General features: G+C 40.1%; 1 protein-coding gene and 1 long non-coding RNA gene across 2 annotated transcripts in view; one reads left to right on the forward strand and one right to left on the reverse strand.

Annotated features, from left to right (window-relative positions):
* Window positions 1-24,000, reverse strand: part of LOC139026834 (uncharacterized) — a 405,332-nt gene that overhangs the window by 334,994 nt on the left and 46,338 nt on the right. The gene's annotated exons all lie outside the window — the stretch shown is intronic.
* LOC111961592 (BMP/retinoic acid-inducible neural-specific protein 1-like) overlaps window positions 1-24,000 on the forward strand; it is a 157,213-nt gene that overhangs the window by 91,414 nt on the left and 41,799 nt on the right. Inside the window, exon 5 of the mRNA XM_023983986.2 lies at window positions 10,668-10,773. Coding sequence (XP_023839754.1) covers window positions 10,668-10,773 — 106 coding nt within the window. The remainder of the gene's footprint in view (window positions 1-10,667; window positions 10,774-24,000) is intronic.

A 24,000-nucleotide genomic window follows, 5' to 3' on the forward strand; every position in this document is an offset into this window, starting at 1 on the left:
AGTAGCCAGAGAAAATACAGACACCAACGTCAACTACTAATTACACATCCATTATAAAAACATATTTTTCAGAACCAATATATGGTGGATAGCTATGAAAGAATAAGATCTGTGAACAGACCAATATTTCCGATTTTGGAAGTGTTTTACAGCGAAAACACAATATATCGTTATATTAGCTTACTACAATAGCTAGCACACAGCAGCATTGATTCTAGTCAAACGGTAGCATAAGCACAGTCGACAGATATATGAAAAAAGCATCCCAAATTGGGTCCTTATCTTTGTTGATCTTCCATCAGAATGTTCTCCAAGGTCCTTTGTCAGAAATGTCTTTATTTCGATCCAGAACGAACAATTTCCCTTCTGAATTAGCAAGCACACTAGAACAGTGCGACGCTAACCTCTCCATCTTGAAAAAATTCTTGCGTCCCATCACGTCTAAAGTCCAGAATACAATTTCAATAATATAATTTAAGTATATTGAAAAACCATACTTTAGGATGATATTTGTGACATGTATCAAATAAAATCGAAGCCAGCAGATCATATTCACCTATAACGACGGTTTTCCAGGAGGCTACCCAGATCCAACTTCGCGCCTTCCAAAAAAAATTAAATGGCGCACTTCTCACTCCAAGATGTTGTTTATCGCAAATTTCTCCTTCTCCTCTAACCCGATTCGACTGACAGATGTACACAAGCCTGATCAGTATCTTTGGAAGGCTCGTCTTCAATCGGTTCCACGTCTGATTTGTACTCAACAGTCGCCCTACAAGAAAGGATGGAAGGCACGTGTCCATCGACCTGTTGTATGTTATTAGATCCAATACAGGGCGTCTTGGCTAAAGGATGAGCGACCATGGCCACTGCGTGTTATTTATAGGAGCAAAAGGCATTTCGTCACTTCAAGCGGGATAAAGGACGAAACAATGGGGCTAGTATTTTGGAAAAATAGTAATTCTTCACTTTCCCGGTGATTCTCACTAGGAATAAGTGGGAGAACTGTAAATAAAAAATTAAGAATTGTTCTGTGTTTTTAGCACTGGAACTAAGAGAGAGATTAATCTAGTATATATCTTGTATCCAATTTAGTAAAGTGAACATAAGGTAATAAGACTTGCGTATATTTCTTAGTTGTCACAGAGAGCATAAAGTAAAATAAAATTTTGATTAAATGAGGATGCCATATGTTGTAGATGGAAACAAATTTACGACACATTGATTAATTATATTCGCAATTTGCCTTGCAGATTACGCTGCAACCACATTGCTTAGGCCCACATAAAGCAGTAGTGATTTTCCATAGTTCTTCCCTTCAATAATCACGTACGCCCACGCTGCCAGAGTTGCCATTATAGCCGCAAAATGACCAAGAGCAAATCGTCTCCACGTCGTACAGCAACGTAGCTATTTGATGCTGTTGAGCTGACCAACACCTGCCCTCGAGACCAATGAGATGAAACCAGAGACCCAAGCTCAGGCCTCAACGCCTCATCTAGAAATTCGAGCTGTGATCGCCGCACACCACCGACACCAATAGACAGGCGCCATTGACGGTGTACGGAACCCCGTCTCCCACACTTCCAAATCCACGACTCGAGATCAACAACCGCGAAGTCAGAGAAAATTACCCAGGACAGCCTTCGCATACGCCTGTGAGATGGCGACGTACCAATAAGCCTTCGCCAGCGCAGATCAAAAGCTCAGTGGTAAGAAATGCCCACGACCTTATTCATATTCCAGTCCCCTGTGGTTGATCCGACAAAAGCCGTGGCGAATTGCCTGTGGATGCCCTTTAGCGTTGTAATACAAGAGCAGAGCTTTTTTCCCCTACAGTACCTGTCCTCCATGTCGAGTCCAATGTCCTGCTGTCTCAGCCATGGACCTGTGCGCTGCGAACAGTACTCATAGGACAGGCACGTCAAACTGATGAAGGAGGATTGTTGCCATTCCTGCTCAGTCCAAGGGTCCATACTCTGCCTCAAGGGTTCCTGTTGTAATGCCAGTCCGGTACCTGGTCAACAGTCTGCGCGACGCAGGAATTGATGGAGCGATTGATGTTCGTTAGGCATTTCCTGGTGTTAACTGTACCGAATCCTTTGCAGGTGTTGTTACACTTGGCTTCTGCCACTGCGAGGAACCGATCAAGCTGTCTCTGGGCTCCCCTGTAAGATGCTAGGTCTAACAGAGGCAAGTGTCTGCTGAGTTGGAGAGTGGCTAGGTCTGGTTGCCATCCTGTACCTGTCCCGCAGGTGTGATGTTCGGATGTACCGATCCTGTCAGTGTTGTTACACGTGGTCTGCCACTGCGCAGAGACGATCAGCTGTCCGTCCTGTCTCCTGTAGCGCTGTCTTAGGCGTCTCACATACGGACATTGCAATTTATTGCCCTGGCCACATCTGCAGTTCTCATGCCTCCTTGCAGCATGTCTAAGCACGTTCACGCAGAGGAGTAGGGAACCTGGGCATCTTTCTTTTGGTGTTTTTCAGAGTCAGTAGAAAGGCCTCTTTAATCCTACGTTTTCTAACTGTGACCTAATTGCCTACCGTCCTTAAGCTGTTAGTGTCTTAACGACCATTCCACAGTGCATGTTCATTAATTGTTTATGGTTCATTGAACAAGRATGTGTTTAAACAGTGTTTAAACCCTTTACAATGAAGATCTGTGAAGTTATTTGGATTTTTATGAATTATRTTTGAAAGACAGGGTCCTGAAAAAGGGATGTTTCTTTTTTTGCTGAGTTTGAGGCCACTGCCTACACAAATTAAGGCTGATACACATACTATTGAAACTGCTACGCTTTGTCCGAAATACTACCATCCAAAATCACTGGTGGGTCTATCTATCCCACTATAAATAGGAGGTAACGGCAGAAGAAAAGTCAGCCGCTGATCCTGCAGTCACGTAGCAGACAGACAACGATCTGTACGTGGAGAGGAAGCTGGGTCTGAAGCACAGCCTGGATCTATAAACACAGAGAACAAGGCCCTGCACTTCCAATATTGATTTAATATGGCTGTGAGTCCAACTTCACAGTGAGATGCTGCGGCCTATGGAGAAAACACAGGCACAAAGACATCAATAGAGACCAAAACTAAGATGTTTCCTGTRTGGCGAGTAAGCACATTTACCGTATAGTACTGCAGTGTGGTTGCAGTGCCGTTTTACTTGGTGGTATGCTTGCAGTAATGTAACGTGAGTTTTAAGTCCTGGAAGTTGCTATTGTATATAAGTTGTGGTATATAAGTTGTGGTATATAATTTCCCTTTCAGAATTTTTCATCTTATCATGTTATCTCACATACAAACACAGGCAAGTGCACATATATGCACACACAATACTGTTTGTGTTGTCATATGTCTAGAGTAAGCCCTAATCTTTCTGGCCTTGACACTCTTTCTGTCCTGATACCTCTTGCTGGAGGGGGACATGCCCCAGACACTTCAATAGGTTTTGGTGAGGAATAAGGAGAAAAATGAAGAGTAGGAAAATGTGTGCGTGTGTTTGTGTGTGTGTGCGTGCGTTTCTATGTGTGTGTGTGTGTATGTGTGTACAGACATTATTGTGTGCTGGGATGGCCTGAGAGCATCCACTGATCTGCCAAGCCTGGCTATATTTATCAAGCCCTCATCCCTGGCCCGTCCCCCCCGTCTCCTCAAGCCTTAGCACTGCTTAAGAGGTTCCAGCAACATGCCAACGTTAATCAAAACGAAGACTTATTTCCCCTGCCCCGGTGACGCCCAGGGCAAGCCGTGGACTTGTTATTTTTCTAAGACCCCACACAGGAATTTATCTGCCCAAACCAATTGATTTTTGGAGCCTAGAAGCCTCAACCATCACCTCCTTTCCTTTTGGCTTTAAAAAGTTCACAGCCCTATGGGTGGCTTAATAACATAATTTCAAACAAACAAGGTTTTTGGGCCAAAGTGTCTCTGTAACTGGCAGTTTCTTGTCGGGGCTGTGAAGTCGTGAAGTGTGTGCAGTGAAATGTGTGTGTAGTGAAATGTGTGTATTTGCTGAGACATCTTTCTCTTGATTCAGTGTAGAGTTCTCATTCTCAGCCCGAACCCTATGGGCCGGGACGGGCCCAGTTTTCCTCTCCCCGTGCTTTTCTAAGACAAGGGCTGTTTCCTCATCTTCTCACTCTGCTGCTGCATTGTTCTCAACACCAGTTTAAATCAATATACTGTTTTAAGGGGTTTTGTTCATGTTCAGGCTCATTACATTTCTGTGATGTTGGACCGGTCCTAGGCTCAGGCTTCAGCTCACCAAGCTTGGGTAAGACAGGCTCGAATTTTCAGGCCCGATGATAACTCTAATTCAGTAGCCCTAAAGAGAACAGGGAGCTCAGTAATTTTAAACATCAGCTTTTAAATGGAATAAATCTAAGGGGAAAGAGAACACACACACACACACACAGCTGCTACAGGCAGACTGGCCTGAGGTTACTGAGTGATGCGATCATATGGGGGGATTCCTGTACTTCATTTGTCTCCTCGAATGTAGAACAGRTCTTCACTTCCTACACATTGAGAAGATGACAACTAATGTTGCCAAGAGCATCCACTTCATTCTACTGCTTTTGCAATTAAATACACACAGTAATATCCACCCATCCATATTTCTGTTCATCAGACTACAGTATTTATCTATAGGTCAACCCATCCATTACCCCCACCATTCACTCAGCCAACTACCTTTCATTGTGTTTGGTACTCTGGCTACCCATTCATTTGGCTTTCCATCCACCCATGCCTCAGCAGGGCAAACAAACAAATAATTGGGACACAGCATATTGGCTAAACCTGTAACATACCCCAAATCAGAGATAAAACAGCACAAAGAAGAACTGCGCATGGCACTAACACCCTGCTGTGAGAAATGAAAAGGAGGAGATATGTGCTTCTGGGTAGCACAGGGATGGGCTACTGGCAGCCCAACAGGGATGGGCTACTGGCAGCCCAACAGGGATGGGCTACTGGCAGCCCAACAGGGATGGGCTATTGGTGGCTCAATTAAATGAAACAAAAAAAAAAATGTATATATATTTATCATTTTTACAAATGTTTCTCTCCGTTGTCAAGAGGGTGGCCGCTAAAATGTTTTGCTCACAAGGTGCGGTGGGCCCCCACCAACAAAATGTTGCTTATGGCCCCCAAATGGCTAGGGCCGACTATGACTGCATATGTGGGTATGGATGTGTGTACACAAACCCCCGAATCACTGCGGCCCCTCATGATTATTTAAGAAGGAAAATAAGATGCCCAGTAAAGCATTTTAATGAAATAATACAATTTTACGAGCAGGCAGTTCTTCTGTGACCAAGCTCCAGGATGATTATGCAGGGGTGGGGAGGAATATGGTTGCTGCTGTGTGACGTTGGCTTGTGTTCCCACAAGGTCACTTCCCTGAGGAGTCACTCTGCTGGCCTGATTTACACCAGGATTCAATATGCAGATTTACTGATGATGCAGCAGGATRCTGTTTCTAATTTCTGATTGCCACCTCTGTGGTCCACAATGCTCTGGAGTAGAGTGGAGCAAAATGTGTCTGAGGTGTTAAAATTAACAGGCCCTATTATTTAACCCAGATTTTTTTGTGTGGATTTAACTAGGCTTTGATTGGTTGGTTGAGGAGGGTGTTGCCTAATGAAGGCATTTGAATWTTGAAGCAGCCTTATTATTATTCAATCTTGGTACTCAGTTTTTAGCACTACCAATTTTACCAATTGTTARCTTTCCATGTCGGCTCGGAACACAATTAAAACCCCTCACATTTCATGAGTTGTGCGGTTAGGCCATGTGATACAGTGAAGCTACCTCTTACTAAATTCCATGGAATCCCTTTACATTCCAAAAGCAAACTTCCTCAGAGATGTGTCCAGCCACAGAGAGTTACTGGTGAGCATGTCCCTTCATTTCAATGTTTCCAAAAATAGAAAGTCATTAGGCGAGTGGCAGGTGATGGGCAGATTAAGAAAGCTCTGCAGTGGCAGCAGTCCCCTGATGAAGACACTCCATCATACTGGATGTATCCCTCCCTCAAGCCCCAATCTATTCCCTCCTTCTCTCAGGCTACCATCATTTTAATCCTGCCCTCAGTCGGCAGAGTTGTGCAACAGCAAATATGGTTAAAGGACAGCGCTAGGGGATGTCTTCAGGACTTTGAGAATAAATTATGCTCATAACTGTGCCTTGATTATCTTACTGTAGCTATACCACACAGGGCTGTGTTGTCAGTAGTAAACCTCCTCACCTCTGCACTGCAACAACTGATGTGTAGGTGTGCAGCACAAAATGGCTGCCATGGGTGCTGTAGGTGGGCTCATTGTTGGTGAAGGAGGCAAGTTACTTCCTCTTGACATTACAAGCACATTGTGACCTGGCAATATACAGTACATGTACATTTACATTTTAGTCATTTATTATCCAGAGCAACTTACAGGAGCAATTAGGGTTATGTGCCTTGCTCAAGGACAAGTTTTTTCACAGATTTTTCACCTAGTCAGCTCAGGGATTCGAACCTGCAACCTTTCGGTTACTGGCCCCAACCCCTTTAACCGCTAGTAGTTAATTACATATTTCTCAGAAAGAAAGAGTGATGGAGGAAGAAGGAATGATTAGTTGATTATGCTTTATATTGCCAAATACTTCAGCCACCCAAGCCATAGACAGTTCACTCTGCTACCATCCGACAAACGGTACCAGAGAARCAGCTCTCAGACCAACTGGCTCCGAGACAGCTTCTAACCCCAAGCCATCACACTGCTAAATAGCCGTAAGACTGCTAAATAGTTAAATGGTTACACAGACTATTTGCATTGACCCTATCTTGCACTGACTCTACGCACACTCACAAGACTATATATACACACTATAAACACACCATTACAGCCATTACAGTGAGTCCATCCTCCTATAGCTCTTCCCACAAGCCTCCTCTCATACACACTCACTGGCACACTGTAACATTGACACTCACACACATGCATACCAATACAACACACACACACACACACACCACACACACACACACACACACACACACACACACACACACACACACACACACACACACACACACACACACCACACACACACACACACACACACACACCACATCACACACACACACACACACACACACACACACACACACACACATCATAGGCTGAAGGCAGGGTAAAGTGACTAGGCATCAGAATGGATAATAGTAAGAGTAAGAATAAAAAGATTAGCAACAGCATATGATGAGTGTGAAAGTGTGTGTGTGTGTATGTTTGTGTTGTATCGGTGTGTGTGTGGGTTTTGTGTGAGTGTCAACGTAGTAGTTAACATTTTTATTATCTCTGCATTGTTGGGAAGGGCTCTTAAGAAAACATTTCGGCTCATTTCGGCTCATGATAAATCAAATTTGATATGAACTGCGTGGACGAGCAATTTCCTGAACTTCAGCAAGCTTGCAACAACTCCTAAAGCCAGTCTTATTGGAGCCATATTTTTTCTGTTACAATTGGTGCTTGAGGGAAAAATGTACAATTGCAAATTTGGAATAGGACTGCAACAGTGCATTAAGTTTGCTGGAGCTCTATGATTCACAGACACCATACAAATTGTAACAATTGGTGTTAACTAAAAATAGATGGTGATGTCATTCAACAAAATGGGTATTGAACATAATGTTGTCACTCATCCCCATTACATAATATATTGAAATGCCAATTCTCCTAAGGTCTCCAGTGTGACGTGCTCTTAGCAATCTATTATGCACATAATTGACAGGAAATATGCTCTAACCGGTAGTGGGATCCATCTAAATGAGAAGAGATGGATAGGATGTAATGCACCCCACAAATCAATTATCCTGCTCTGAATAGAAATTGAGTATGCATTGAAAACAAATAAAAAAATGAACGAACATAGGAACAATGTTATCGTCCTGTCATTATAATCCAAATATGCTTGTGATTCTAGGTATCCTGGCTTTTGGAGATCAGAGAAGAGACAAAGAGTGTGTCCCTGGGGTTCTGAGTTGTGTTCCGCTTAACAATCCAAATCCTCTAAATCCTCCTTGGCCCGTTTCAGCTCTTTGATTGCTCCTTGTATTTTTTTTATTACGTTGTATGACATTCTTTTCAATTTTGTACGTGTGTATGTGTGTTTGAGAGATAGTGTGTTTGTGTCTGTGTGTGGAGAGAAACTGCCTAATATCCTACTGGGCATTCAGATTATCAAGGATGGTAATCTGTTTTTCCTGAATAGGTCTTTCCACCTTTTGACAATATGATTCTTGGATGTGATCCACTATAGCACACATTGATTGAGGTAAAATGTCTATTGTATTTTCTGCATTCTCCTGTGTGCGTGCGTGTGTCTGTGTATGTGTGTGCAATACAACCAGAAAGTAATTTATTCTATGATAAGCAACGACAAAAGGGAGAAAAGCACCCTGTCAGCACCCATCAAGATGCCACTGTTTGATAGGCTAGGCAAGCACAGTAATCAATCTACTTTGAAACGTTATGCAAGGCTGCAGAGAGKTTGTAAAATGTAATGTTTAGGCTTCTCTGTCAATAACTCTACTGTAGCTTCCTGACATTTTAGAGTTTGTAGTGGTGGAGAGTTGCAGTGGTATGGCTGCTGCAAGCATACCTACCTTTACATACAGTTAAATCATGAACAGATAAAAAATMATGTTGTCCATTGTGGTCTGATTCAGTCATAGTTTTGCAGAACATAGCATATCTACCCTTTGACAGGAAGGGGCATACTATTCAATGTTAAGCATGCTATTCAATTGCATTCTCTGTTATTGCAGAGCACACGCTGGTTGAATCAATGTTGTTTCCAGGTAATTTCAATTAAATTACGTTGAACCAATGTGGAATAGATGTTGAATTGACGTCTGTGCCCAGTGGGTTTTTAGGAGCCTGTCACTTTGTTTACCCCCTGGTTTCAAGTTTTACCCCATAAGAGAGTGACGCCAAGGGTAAGATATACAGTACATCTGTCTAATTTCCTGCTTGTCAACCTGTCATCTAGCACTGAATCAACATTAAAGACAGGAAAATGTTGTCACACATTGTCAATCGCAAAGTGTTGTAGTGTTGGCTGAACAGGAAGTGGGAAATAGGACGTTTAAGGACTAAACACATTTTACTTGGTGATTTGATAATTCGATTTACCCATCACTGCATTCTATGTCAATGTAATTGTATCAATATCTGTAGCTCTTTGATCACCATGAAGTATTTGACTCTTCCCACATCTTCGATAACCCCTATTCACATGAGATTGGACTTCATGCAAGCTGCTAACGCAACCCCCCACCTTCAAGCTTAGAGTTTTCTAACCAAGCCAGAGACTGAGTGAAATTCGTTTGAGGTTAATGCCAAGAGTTTTTTTCTCTTAATCTCCTTTGCTTAGTAGCATCTCATCTGGCTTCTTGGAATCATGTGAAAGTACTACTGAACACTGCCGGTCATCTCATAATGGGAAGAAAAGGCGATTAAAAAGAGGAAAGTCACCCTTTTCAAGAGCACTCTCTTTAAAAAATTCTTAAAGTCAGACGTGTAGTCAGAACTAAAAGCACCCTCACATTTGACTACCCTAATTATGCCATAGATTGAAGTTTGGGCTGGGAGAGAGGCCACTACTGCGACTTTTATAAGGGAAGTGTTATTCTCTAGCAGAAAGTGGGGCGCAGGCACAGTTTGAAAAAAAGTCCATTAGRGTCTCACCTCTTTTGAAAGGAAACAAAGCCTTTAAAGTTCCTTAAAAGAAAATGTGTCTAATAAGCCGGTCATGGTACACGTCACAGATGGATATAAAAAGGAGGTACTTATAAAAGTGCTGCTTAGAAAGGCCTGCTGTGCTCTGGCCCAATTACAGCTTACTTAGCTMAGAGCCYCAGAACATGTATGTGCTAGCGTGWSWCACATGAAGTTAAGATATTTATGAGCTGCTCACATGGTTGAAGCTGGTTGAGAGAATGCCAAGAGTGTGCAAAGCTGTCTTCAAGGCAAAGGATGTCTACTTTGAAGAATCTCAAACATTTGTTTAACATTTTTTTGGTTACTTTGTGAATCCATATGTGTTATTTCATAGTTTTGCTGTCTTCACTATTATTCTATAATGTAGAAAATAGTAAAAATAAAGAAAAACCCTTGAATGAGTAGATGTGTTCAACTTTTGACTGGTACTGTATGTGAACCTTGGCTGGTTCATTAAACCCGCAAATTCAGACAAYCAAGGTATAATGGGTCCGCACTCAAAAAGATGTTCCTTAAAGTTGACCTCAATTTTTTATTATTTTATTATTTTCACTGRATCAGGGATAGCGTACACAGACGTTCCGGCTTTGCAGCCTTCTTCAGTGTGTAGGTACAATTTGTGCAATTTTTTTAATACATAATGCTTGACATACAAAGGCATGATACAAACATTCGTTCCAATCCTTCAATGAAATCAATGCATGCTTGATGATTTACATGTGTAAATCTCTACTCAGAGTCTAGTTAAATCGTAATGAAAACAATTTTCTCTATGATCACCCCCCATCCCAACACACACACACACACACACACACACACACACACACACACACACACCGCAGTGTCTCTCGCCCCTACTGTTCGTGAACTCTTTGTCCTGATTCTCTTGCAGGTGACAGAGACTCGTACTGGCCCACTGGGATGCAGCAGCTATGATAATCTGGACTCAGTGAGCTCCGTCCTCCTGCAGAGCCCAGAGAGCAAGCTCCATCTGCAAGGTAAACATACCCGTATCTCTTACCGTACTTTCACTACGGGAGGCTACATTGGCTGGGGGGGGTTAAGATCGGGGTCAATTTTCCACTTTAGCCTCCAGTCCATTTAGGAAAAACACCTCTTTTCACGATTTGTGAAATTAATTTGAATCTATTTTGACTAATAAAACAGAGATGGAATTGAATTTGCMCCACAATTCCGCTCTCAGTGATCTTCTTCCGTTACTTTGGTCTTGGGTCTCCTAATGATAATAATATGGTCATACAGCTTACCAGAGACTTTTATCTGTATCGTGTGTGGCCCATGAAGTAATCAAACCCACAGGCCTGATGTTGCTCGTGTTGTTCAAACCCAGTAAGCATCATAATATTTTAACTTACRCACACAATTCATCCTGGTCCTCTCAGTCAGTAGGGAAGATCTGACTAGTGTTGATCAAAGCGAAGGCTTGCATGCTGAAGAATAGCACGAAAGGTGTAAGCTCAAGTATGTAGTGGAGCTCAGACTCTCTATTACTGGCACTCTGTAAGGAGCTATGATATATAATGTTAGCACTCCATTTATACATTATATAGAACAGTGTTCTTTACTCCTGGTGGTGGAAGGCTGCAGTTTGTGTGGGCTTTTGTTCCAGACCAGCAGTAGCACACCTAATTTAGTTAATACAGGTGTTGATTTGTTCATTACTTTAATCAAATGTGACAGTGCTAGGCAAGGACAAAAGTATGCTACCGCTGTGGCCTTTCAGGACTTGGTATGAATAACTTTGGCTAGGAAGATACAACAGACATCTTAGAATTTTCCATTTTAGACTATATATACAGTATATATATAGTACCATTCAAAYGTTTGGACACACCTACTGATCCCAGAGTTTTTCTTTATTTTGACTATTTTCTACATTGTAGAATAATAGTGAAYACATCAAAACTATGAAATAACACACATGGAATCATGTAGAAACCAAAAAAGTGTTAAACACTTCAAAATATATTGTATATTTCATAATAGCCACCCTTTGCCTTGATGACAGCTTTTCACACTCTTGGCATTCTCTCAACAAGCTTCATGAGGTAGTCACCTGGATTGAATTTCAATTAATAGATGTGCCTTTGGGGAATTTCTTTCCTTCTTAATGCGTTTGAGCCAATCAGTTGTGTTGTGACAAGGTAGAGGTGGTATACAGAAGATAGCCCTATTTGGTAAAATACCAAGTCCATATTATGGCAAGAAGAGCTCAAATAAGCAAAGAGACATCATTCCATTGTTACAATACGACATGAAGGTCAGTCAATCCGGAACATTTCAAGAACTATGAAAGGTTCTTCAAGTGCAGTTACAAAAACCATCAAGCGCTATGATGAACTGGCTCTCACGAGGACCACCACAGGGAAGGAAGACCCAGAGTTCTCTGCTGCAGAGGATAAGTTCATTATAGTTACCAGCCTCAGAAATTGCAGCCCAAATAAATGCTTCACAACATCTCAACATCAACTGTTCAGAGGAGACTGCGTGAATAAGGCTTTCATGGTTGAATTGCTGCAAAGAAACCACAACTAAAGGACACCAATAATAAGAAGAGATTTGCTTGGGCCAAMAAACACGAGCAATGGATATTAGACGGGTGGAAATCTGTCCTTGGTCTGAGTCCAAATTTGAGATTTTTGGTTCCAACCGCCGTCTCTTTGTGAGACGCAGAGTAGGTGAACGGATGATCTCCGCATGTGTAGTTCCCACRGTAAAGCATGGAGGAGGAGGTGTGATGGTGTAGGGGTGCTTTGCTGCTGACACTGTCTGTGATTTATTTAGAATTTAAGGCACACTTAACCAGCATGGCTACCACAGCATTCTGCAGCAATACACAATCCCATCTGGTTTGTGCTTAGTGGGACTATAATTTCTTTTTCAACAGGACAATGATCCAAAACAAACCTCCAGGCTGTGTAAGGGCTATTTTACCAAGAAGGAGAGTGATGGAGTGCTGCATCAGATGACCTGACGTCCACAATCATCCGACCTCAACCCAATTGAGATGGTTTGGAAAAGCATGCCAGGTGACTACCTCATGAAGCTTGTTGAGAGAATGCCACGAGTGTGCAAAGTTGTCATCAAGGCAAAGGGTGGCTATTTGAAGAATCTCAAATATACAATATATTTTGAATTGTTTAACACTTTTTGGGTTTCTACATGATTCAATATGTGTTAATTCATAGTTTTGATGTCTTCACTATTTTTCTACAGTGTAGAATAGAACATAAAGAACATAAAGATGGTGTGTCCAAACTTTTGACTGGTACTGCGTATCTGCTGATTCTAACTAAATTACAGAAGTATATTTTTTGGCTTGGGTATGCTTCGTTTACACACTGTATTAAAGATGAAATACTGACAGTAAATGCTATGCAATTATCAGCTTTGAGTGACAACAAAATTAGGTCGCAAAGATAGAAAAGTAGACAAACGTAGTAATTAGCTGATTGCTTTTGAAGGAATCGTTTGTCAACAGTTATCATCTCTTACTTTCCTCTTATGAATAATCATCTTCAACCGTGCCTTAGATATACCACAGCTCCCATTGGGACAGTGATGAAAGCCACTGTAAGAGTGGTCAAGTTTCTGAGACAAGCTGTCCCTTTTTAATGTATGCAGTTTTCCTCCAGTATAAAAAAAACAGCAATTCGGAGCTCTTTTTTAACTTCACCTGCATCTCTCCCTGAAGGGATCATTAAATGCTGTTTGAATACAGAGAATTACTCTGTCTGTCATAAACGCTTTCAAGTTCCCCCTGCCATTCGCTCAAAGGGAATCAATAGGTTTTAAAAGGGCTTAATTCCCATGCAACCTCTGTATTGGCCTCTGATGCTTGGAAGAATAACGTTTTGTCATCCAACTGATATGTGACAGCCAGATGAGCAGCCTGTATCTTTCAGGATGATACGATTTGGTGAGAAAGAGATGAGTTTTCAAATGCTGCTATATCATGGTGTGTGTTGAAAGCTATTGTTTTCACATTATTCCAAAGTGGGTGATTATTTTAAAGTGTACTACAACTGAAATCTATCCTCCAAGAGCAATTATCATCTGAGTTAGAGTTCATTAGAGAGCTTTTGTCATAAGATTGGTATTATAATGTGCCAACCATCACAAACTCCTCAAAAGTTATAACACTTCAATGTCATTCCTGAGCTGGTGACACCTCTTTAGTCTTTTAACCAGCTGGTGGTATAAATGGCTGTGAAAGATCAGTATTTCCATGTGAAAATGGTGGATGAGCATCAAAAACGTTGCTATTATATTCTTGTTAGTATTGCACTTATGTGGGAACATTGAAGCCACTGTATGCCAAAAGCAGAAGCTTTGGATATGTACAGTAGCTACAGTAGTTGACATGACATTACCTCCAACCTTTCCTTTCATTGTTTGAAGTGTCAAATTCTACTAATTWAACCAATGCTGGTTATTTGTGCCATTTGACCCTCAGGTCCTATAAACTGCARTACAGAGTAATCTGTCATCTCTCTCTGCTGGTGTACCTCCTCTCCACCTCTTGGTATCATAAAATATGGAGCTGAAGCCGAGAGGCAATATGCCCTCTGTGTATGTCAAGGCCCACATGCAGATGACAATAAGACATAGACAGCCTGTTCTCAAAAGGGTTTATTACTCTCAGCATATAAGGGAGGAGATTACATTTTGCACTTTGCAGCAGTCATTTTGTGGTTGTGGTGTGTGTGTGTGTGTACATGTGCGTGCATGTGTGTAGCTTAAGTGTGTTTCAGAGGGCTTAGATACCAATGACACCAGTGGTGAAATGATAGAGATGGTGAGGTGATGGTTTCAATCTTACAAAGGGACGGTAGCAACATTCCAGCCAGACGAAATTGACTTTATTTACAAGTGAATTACAAAAGGTAGTTGACGTAATTGTTGTTTGCCATTAATAAAATTGACTTCCAATTTCTCTCTCTGTTCCATAGAGCACACTGCAGGCAATAACAATTGATGAAGGCTGTAGGGYAAAAAATKGAACAACAATTATATGATTAGAAAATACATAAATAAAGGGAGGGATGAAGAATTACCAGGACACTCATTTCAATTACAGTACATTATTTTCAACCAGGGGKAATATAGTTCTGCAGAGCAGGCTGCCGGCTGCATGATGTTAGGATAAGAGCCAGCCAATCGGGACCTGGGTTCATCAGTTTGGAAAATACAATTAATTKTCCTCATCCAATTTGTTTAAAAAATGATTTGGCCAATTCTCAGAATTCTCTCCAAAAAAGCAACTCTGATGGCCAACTGTAGCTTGCACAAKGGCTTGCTATTGATTTAATGCCCTAATGGATTTAATATTGGGACGATCCAAAGAAAATGTCCACAATAGCAATATCTACTGTCTGTTAGAGCACTAGGGATTTATATCAAACTGTTCCTGATGGTGAAAAGAGTTGGGTGGATATATTAAAAAGACAGTCAATGTTCCTGGTACATTTAATGAACACCTTCCATGTGTCTCTCAAATGCCCATTGACCTTTTTAAACAATTATAGAAAGAACAAAAGTGCTGGCAGTTKAAATGTGAAGAGATCACATCTGGCCAAAGTATGAGATCACCCACAGTGTTAACTAAAATAGCTTTTAAAGGTAAAATACAGTATGCCAGGTGTCCTGCTTTTCAATGGTCATGTCAATTAATTATATTTTGATTTGKGGTTATATACTCAGCTAGCACAAAGTTCTGAGAAACATATATTTTTGGAGCTTGGGGAGAGTGTGGTTGTCCTATTGTTATTTTTCATAGAACCTTCTCACAACTTTCTGGGAATGGTGCAGGATAGTTGCTTGGCTTTGGAGCATTCTCAGAACATTTCTGAAACTTGACAAAAAAATATTTTCTTGGTATTTCATTCCATGATTACATTTTTATTTAAATTTTGGTAATGTTCTAGCAATAATTGTCAGCGTATGCGCTACTGGTGTTGAAGTCAGGTGCAGGAGAGCAGAGAGTTGTGATCAGGCACACTCTTTATTAGGGCAGAAGCACAACAAACGGACGCAACTGCGTCAAACCTCCAGCCGGAATGCAAAAAGAGAAATGCGCAAAATACAGTCACAAAACTAACGTTAATAATCAAACCTCCTATAGGTTAAACAAGAATAGCCAGTGGGGAAATTACCAGCCTGGCGCATCACACTGAACATGAAACAAAACAATTCCACACAAGGACATGGGGGGGAACATTTACAACATTAACAATGTCTACACTGTATTTCTGATCAATTTGATGTTATTTTAATGGACCCAAAAATGTGCTTTTCTTTCAAAAACAAGGATGTTTCTATGTGACCCCAAACTTTTGAATAGTAGTTTACATACATTTTGCATACACATTTAACATACACATTTAACATACACATTTTGCATACACATTTTGCATGCACATTTTGCATACACATTTTACATATATGGTGCTTTAAATAAAGCAATCACGTAACAATGATAGATTACCAATCATAAGCTCTTTAATCCCACCCCTCAGCCCATCCCACCTATCACCATAGACCACCCTCATTTTGGTTTCCATGTGCCATATATTTTTAAATTGTGCTGTGATGTTTTACATACATTTTGAACCTTTCTAATCGTATTGTATCCACAGATTGTGAGCTCAAGATGAGTATTATTATATTATTATTGACTGACTATGTCTTTCCAAATCACCCGACAGTGCTATTTGTATGGTTCATTTTAAGTGAATGTTGGGATTTTTTTTCACCATTCCTGAACCTGTGACCAGAAACAAGCTAAATAGGGGCCAGAATAAATGAGTGATTCTGTCTCTTTGCAGCAAAATCTACAGAGCTGAGATTGTTGTATTACCCCAAAATAAAGTATTCTGTTGGTGGGAAAAATGTTCTATAATAATTTGAAAACCTCAGTGTTTGATCAAGTGTTGTTTTTTGTACCAGTTCATGAACCATGTGCCATGGAATCGGTACATTGAAAATCTCTTCCCATTTATTTTGCAACCAGTATGGTACAGCTGTCAACATTTTTGTACACAAATTAAACTGGTTTATTTATCTATTTATGCAAATTCCTTTCAGCCGATTTGTATCTTTAATACACAGTACCAGTCAAAAGACATCAAAACTATGAAAAAACACATATGAAATCATGTAGTAACCAAACAAGTGTTAAACAAAATATATTTTATATTTGAGATTCTTCAAAGTGGCCACCATTTGCCTTGATGACAGCTTTACACACTCTTGGCATTCTCTCAACCAGCTTAATGAGGTAGTCACCTGGAATGCATTCCAATTAACAGGTGTGCCTTGTTAAAAGTTAATTTGTGGAATTTCTTTCATTCTTAATGTATTTGAGCCAGTCAATTGTAGGGGTGATATACAGAAGAGAGTGCGATTTGGTAAAAGACCAAGTCCATATTATGGCAAGAATACCTCAAATAAGCAAAGAAAAACGTCAGTCCATCGTTACTTTAAGACATGAAGGTCAGTCAATCTGGAAAATTTCAAGAACTTTTAAAGTTTCTTCAAGTGCAGTCGCAAAAACCATCAAGCGCTATGATGAAACTGGCTCTCATGAGTACCGCCACAGGAAAGGAAGACCCAGAGTTACCTCTGCTGCAGAGGATAAGTTCATTACAGTTACCAGCCTCAGAAACTGCAGCCCAAATAAATGCTTCACAGAGTTAAAGTAACAGACACATCACAACATCAACTGTTCAGAGGAGACTGCATGAATCAATTCTTCATGGTTGAATTGCTGCAAAGAAACCACTACTAAAGAACACCAATAAGAAGAAGAGACTTGCTTGGGCCAAGAAACACGAGCAATGGACATTAGACCGGTGGAAATCTGTCCTTTGGTCTGATGAGGGTTGTGGAAATTCTACTCAATAATGAGGAGAGACAACGTCCGTCACTAATCAGGATATTACTTTATTCAAAACGTATTAATAACAGATTCATTATTGCAATAATGAAGCTTGTCGACGAACCATCTGTAGGTGATTCGTTGAGATGCCCAATGAGCGGATTTGAGCCACATCATTTTATAGCAAAGTCCATCCACCTGGATGTTCATGACAAACAACAGATGTATGGAATGGGTCACAAGGTTAAGATTTGTATGAAAGATACTTATAATTCACAGCAGACAGTATCTGCTGTAAAAACAGTTCTCATTGTGTAGATGTAACGGATGTGAAATGGCTAGCTAGTTAGCGGGTACGCGCTAATAGCATTTCAATCGGTTACGTCACTTGCTCTGAGACCTGAAGTAGGGTTTCCCCTTGCTCTGCAAGGGCCGTGGCCTTTGTGGAGCGATGGGTAACGATGCTTCGTGGGCGGCCGTTGTTGATGTGTGCAGAGGGTCCCTGGTTCGCGCCCGTGTCGTGGCGAGGGGACGACGTAAAGTTATACTGTTACATTGATGCTGTTGACCCGGATCACTGGTTGCTGTGGAAAAGGAGGAGGTTGAAAGGGGGGTGAGTGTAACGGATGTGAAATGGCTAGCTAGTTAGCGMGTACGCGCTAATAGCATTTCAATTGGTTACGTCACTTGCTCTGAGACCTGAAGTAGGGTTTCCCCTTGCTCTGCAAGGGCCGTGGCCTTTGTGGAGCGATGGGTAACGATGCTTCGTGGGCGACCGTTGTTGATGTGTGCAGAGGGTCCCTGGTTCGCGCCCGTGTCGGGGCGAGGGGACGACGTAAAGTTATACTGTTACATAGAGACCAAGGACTGGACCTGGAGTCATCTCTCCCTGGTACCTTATAGTACAGAACTCATGCTATGGAATGTTGTCTTTATCACCAATTGATCATAAATCCACTGTCAGTGTTAAATCTCCCAGAGGACCACTTTCAGTCCACACACACAGATGAGTGTTCTAAAAAAAACTATTCTATAAACTATAAATCAACCATTTGTTGCAATAACAGTATGTTAACATAATCTTGTCATTTCTGTTTTGACATGAGTCCAAATTTGAGATTTTTGGTTCCAACCGCCGTGTCTTTGTGAGACACAGAGTAGGTGAACGGATGATCTCTGCATGTGTGGTTCCCACCGTGAAGCATGGAGCGGGAGGTGTGATGGTGTGGGAGTACTTTGCTGGTGACACTGTCAATGATTTATTTAGAATTCAAGGCACACTTAACCAGCATGGCTACCACAGCCTTCTGCAGCGATACGCCATCCCGTCTTGTTTGTGCTTAGTGGGACTATCATTTGTTTTCAACAGGATAATGACCTAAAACACACCTCCAGGCTGTGTAAGGGCTATTTGACCAAGAAGGAGAGTGATGGAATGCTCCAACAGATGACCTGGCCTCCACAATCACCCGACCTCAACCCAGTTGAGATGGTTTGGGATGAGTTGGACCGCAGAGTGAAGAAAAAACAGCCACCAAGTGCTCAGCATATGTGGGAACTCCTTCTATACTGTTGGAAAAGCATTCCAGGTGAAGCTGGTTGAGAGACTGCTAAAAGTATACAAAGCTGTCATCAAGGCAAAGGGTGGCTACTTTGAAAAATCTAAAATGTATTTTGATTTGTTTCTCACTTTTTTGTTACATGATTCCATATGTGCTATTTCATAGTTTTGATGTCTTTACTATTATTCTACAATGTCGAACATAGTACAAATAAAGAAAAACCCTTGAATGAGTAGGTGTGTCCAAACTTTTGACTGGTACTGTATGGCAGGCAAACACATTCCCTACCTTCTCCCTTTTCCACTTGCCTCCTCCATTTTTGTGGTAATGCTGCAATCAATTGGTTGTAAATTTGGATTGAGCAGAAATTCCAATATATTTTTAATAGCTGCATATATGACACAACTCCATGGTTTCTATTCATAATATCATTAATAAATATAATAAACATTTGAAAATTTTTTTTCCATAAAGAATATTTTTCTATTAATCAGTATATTTTTAGTTAAACCATAACATTTGTTATAATATTTGTTCTATCTTTTCTGGAGGATAAAACTGAAAGTGTAACCTGCTTTGTATGGTTTGTTTAAGAAAGGGCTATACTTTATACTTAAACCCAAGATGTTTCTCCATTAGATTTATTAAGTAAGGCTCATCATTTGTTCAAAAATTGCCTTTATACAGATGACAACTTCTCATTTCCGAATTATTGAAAATTAAATGTTGTTTAAAACCTCTTTGGGCTAGGGGGCAGTATTTTCTCGTCCGGATGAAAAGCGTGCCCAAAGTAAACTGCCTGATACTCAGGCCCAGAAGCTAGGATATGCATATTATAAGTAGATATGGATAGAAAACACTCTGAAGTTTCTAAAACTGTTTGAATAATGTCTGTGAGTATAACAGAACTGATTTGGCAGGCGAAACCCCGAGCACAATCCATCCAGGGAAAAACATTTTTGAGGTCAATGTGTTTTCCATTATTTTTCTTTGGTAAGCCCTTTTTAATAGGAATCTGCTTGCAGTTCCTATGGCTTTCACTAGATGTCAACAGTCTTTAGAATTTGGTTGATGTTTTTCTTTTGAGCAATGAAGAAGTAGTCTTGTTCTTTCCATGTGTCACTCAGGCGACCTGGAATGCGCTTCACTTTGCTTTCGTCCGGTATTGAACACAGTATATCCCGGCTTAAATTTTATCGATTATTTACGTTTTAGGATACCTAAGGTTGGATTAGGAATGTTGTTTGAAATGTTTGGACCAAGTTTACAGGTAACTTATTAGATACTTTGTAGTCATGTTGGGCGAGTTGGAACCGGTGTATTTTCTGAATTAAACGCGCCAAATAAATTGAGATTTTGGGGATATAAAGAAGGAATTTATCGAACAAAAGGACCATTTGTGATGTTTCTGGGACATTTTGGAGTGCCAACAGACGAAGATCTTCAAAGGTAAGGATTATTAAGAATTATTAAGATTATTAAGAATTATATTGTTATTTCTGACTTTTGTGTTGCACCTGGCTGGTTGAAATATGATTTTCATGTGTTGTATGCGTGGGGCTGTCCTCACATAATCGCATGGTCTGCTTTCGCCTTAAAGCCTTTTTGAAATCTGACACTGAGGCTGGATTAACGAGAATTACGCTTTATTTTGATGTGTTACACATGTATGTTTTGTGAATTGTTATTATGAGTATTTCTGTTTTTGAACTTGGCGTGCTGCAATTTCACTGGATGTTGTCAAATCAATCCCGTTACCGGAATTCGAGCGGGAATGGGGGTGAAGGGATCCCTAACAGGATAACCTGTTATGGCTGCAGCCCGACACCGGTACACCTATGACAACATCCAGCTCAAATGCAGGGCGCGAAATTCAAAATCTATTTTTTTTTTATATTTAACTTTCACACATTAACAAGTCCAATACAGCATTTGAAAGATAAACATCTTGTCAATCCAGCCAACATGTCCGATTTTTTAAATGTTTTACAGAGAAAACACCACATATATTTATGTTAGCTCACCACCAAATAAAAAAGAGGACAGACATTTTTCACAGCACAAGTAGGATGCAAGTAGCATGCACAAGCCAACCTAACTAACTAGAACACAACCAAATAACCTAGAAAAAACTACCTCAGATGACAGTCCTATAAATAGTTACACAATAAATCTATGTTTTGTTCAAAAAATTGCATATTTTAGCTATAAATCAGTTTTACATTACTGCTCCATCATAGCTACAGTCAGAAATCGCACGGAGTAGCCAGAGAAAATAGACACCAACGTCAACTACCTAATTACTCATCATGAAACATTTCAGACAAATATATTGTGGATAGTTAAGAAAGACAATATCTTGTGAATACAGACATATTTCCGATTGTTGAAGTGTTTTACAGCGAAAACACAATATATCGTTATATTAGCTTACTTACAATAGCTAGCACACAGCAACATTGATTCTAGTCAAACGGTAGCGTTAGCACAGTTCGACAGATATATAAAAGCATCCCAAATTGGTCCTTATCTTTGTGGATCTTCCATCAGAATGTTCTCCAAGGGTCCTTTGTTCAGAAACGTTCTTATTTCGATCCAGAACGAACAATTTCCCTCTTGAATTAGCAAGCACACTGGCAGTGCGACGCTAACCTCTCCATCTTGAAAAAATTCTTGCGTCGCATCACGTCTAAAGTCCAGAAACATTTCAATAATATAATTAAACTATATTGAAATACAAACTTTAGGATGATATTGTGACATGTATCAAATAAAATCTAAGCCAGAGATCATATTCACCTTTACAGAGTGTTTTCCAGGAGCCGAGTCCAGGTGCTACTTCCGCCAGAAAGAAAAATAACTGCGCAACACTCAATCAAAGAGGCTGTGTTCAAATACAGGACGAGATATCAACTGATTTCAACTCTCACTTCGCATGACACCCAGAGGAAGGCGTATGACGTGTTTCTACAGTCCTATGACATGCCCTTTTATAGACAAGGGCTCGAAGAGCGACATCGATTTTGGAAATCTCACTTCCGGATAGGAAATGGACTGTAAAAATAGTTCTGTTCCACTTAGAGAATAATTAAAACGGTTAAAACAGACTGTTTTCTATCCAATAGTAATAACAATATGCATATTGTAAGAGCAAAAATTGATTAAGAGGCCGTTTGAAAATTTGCACATATTTTCCAGTTTTTCAATACGCCCCTGCAGCCATAACAAGATAACTTAAGTATGAATTAAGCTTTTAGTGAGAGGCTCAACGCTTAATATTGAATAATTTAGACCCACAAACTCATATTCATTATGTAAAAGGCATGTTTAATTTAGTCTAGCTTAGTGTTCCAAATCAAATGTATATTTTTTGCTCATGATTTAATAAAAGATCTATAAGTCTAAAGTATGAGGTAGCGTGCCGTTAAAGTAAACTGTGATAGACCAAAGAGTAAAACTTCTTGAGGATAGGGTGCAGAGTTTTCACTTAGGGAAAACATAGCGTGCGCCATTTCAACTTCGTGCTACTCATCCCCCGAATATAAGATATGCATATTATTTAGTAGATTTGGATAAAAACACTCTGAAGTTTCTAAAACTGTTTTGAATCATATTCTGTAAGTATAACAGAACTATATATGCAGTCTAAACCCTGAGGACTAACTTTTTTATTGTTAAGTTCCTGTATGTTCAATGGTATTCATGGGCAAACCAGAATTCTAATCACTCTCCACGCAGTTTCTACTGCTTCCACTGGATGTCGCCATTGTATGGAAAAAGGTTAAGTTTTCATTAGTAAAATGAGAAAGATATTGCCCCGGGACGATGAATGACTCGTGTGTTTATGTTTGAGAGTTGAGCAAGACTTGAAAAGTACCGTGAGTTTGTTGATATCCTGTATTGAAAACAGATTGACCAGTCTTCAATTTGATCGATTATTAACGTTTACAAATACCTTAAGTTGTATTACAAAAGTACTTTGAAATGTTTTGGAAAAGTTTAGAGGTAATTTTTTAGATATTTTGTCGTGATTTTGCGCAAATTGAAGGCTGTTTTTCCTGGTACAARGGCGCCAAATAAATGGACAATTTGGATATATATGGACGGAATTAATCGAACTAAAGGACCATTTGTGATGTTTATGGGACATATTGGAGTGCCAACAAAAGAATCTCGTCAAAGGTAATGCATGTTTTATATTTTATTTCTGCGTTTTGAGTAGCGCCGGCATGGTTGAAATATGCTACACTCTCTTTGTTGACATTGTGCTATCATCAGATAATAGCATCTTATGCTTTCGCCGAAAAGCCTTTTTGAAATCTGACATGTTGGCTGGATTCACAACGAGTGTAGCTTTAATTTGGTATCTTATATGTGTAATTTAATAAAGTTTGATTTTATAGATTTTTTTTTGAATCTGGCACTCTACATTTTAACAGGCTGTTGGGATGCAAGCGTCCCGCGATCCCAGAGAGGTTTTTAATCAATGTGATTTTTCCATAAATAGACAAGTATTTACCTCTCCATATTTGCAGAATCTGATCTATTTTTGCAAACTTTCTATTGAGATTGACTGTGGTAAGTTAATATGTATTTTTGAGATGTGAATACCAAGTATGTCTACTTCACCATATGCCCATTTTGTTGGTAAACTACAAGGTAGTGTAAACACTGTCTTTTAATGATCCAATACATAATATGGTACACTTGTCATAATTAGGTTTTTGTCCAGAGAGACTAGAAAAGTGATCAAGATCTTCAWT

This window comes from Salvelinus sp. IW2-2015, linkage group LG4q.1:29 (assembly GCF_002910315.2).
Source record: "Salvelinus sp. IW2-2015 linkage group LG4q.1:29, ASM291031v2, whole genome shotgun sequence".
NCBI classification, from domain to species: domain Eukaryota; kingdom Metazoa; phylum Chordata; class Actinopteri; order Salmoniformes; family Salmonidae; genus Salvelinus; species Salvelinus sp. IW2-2015.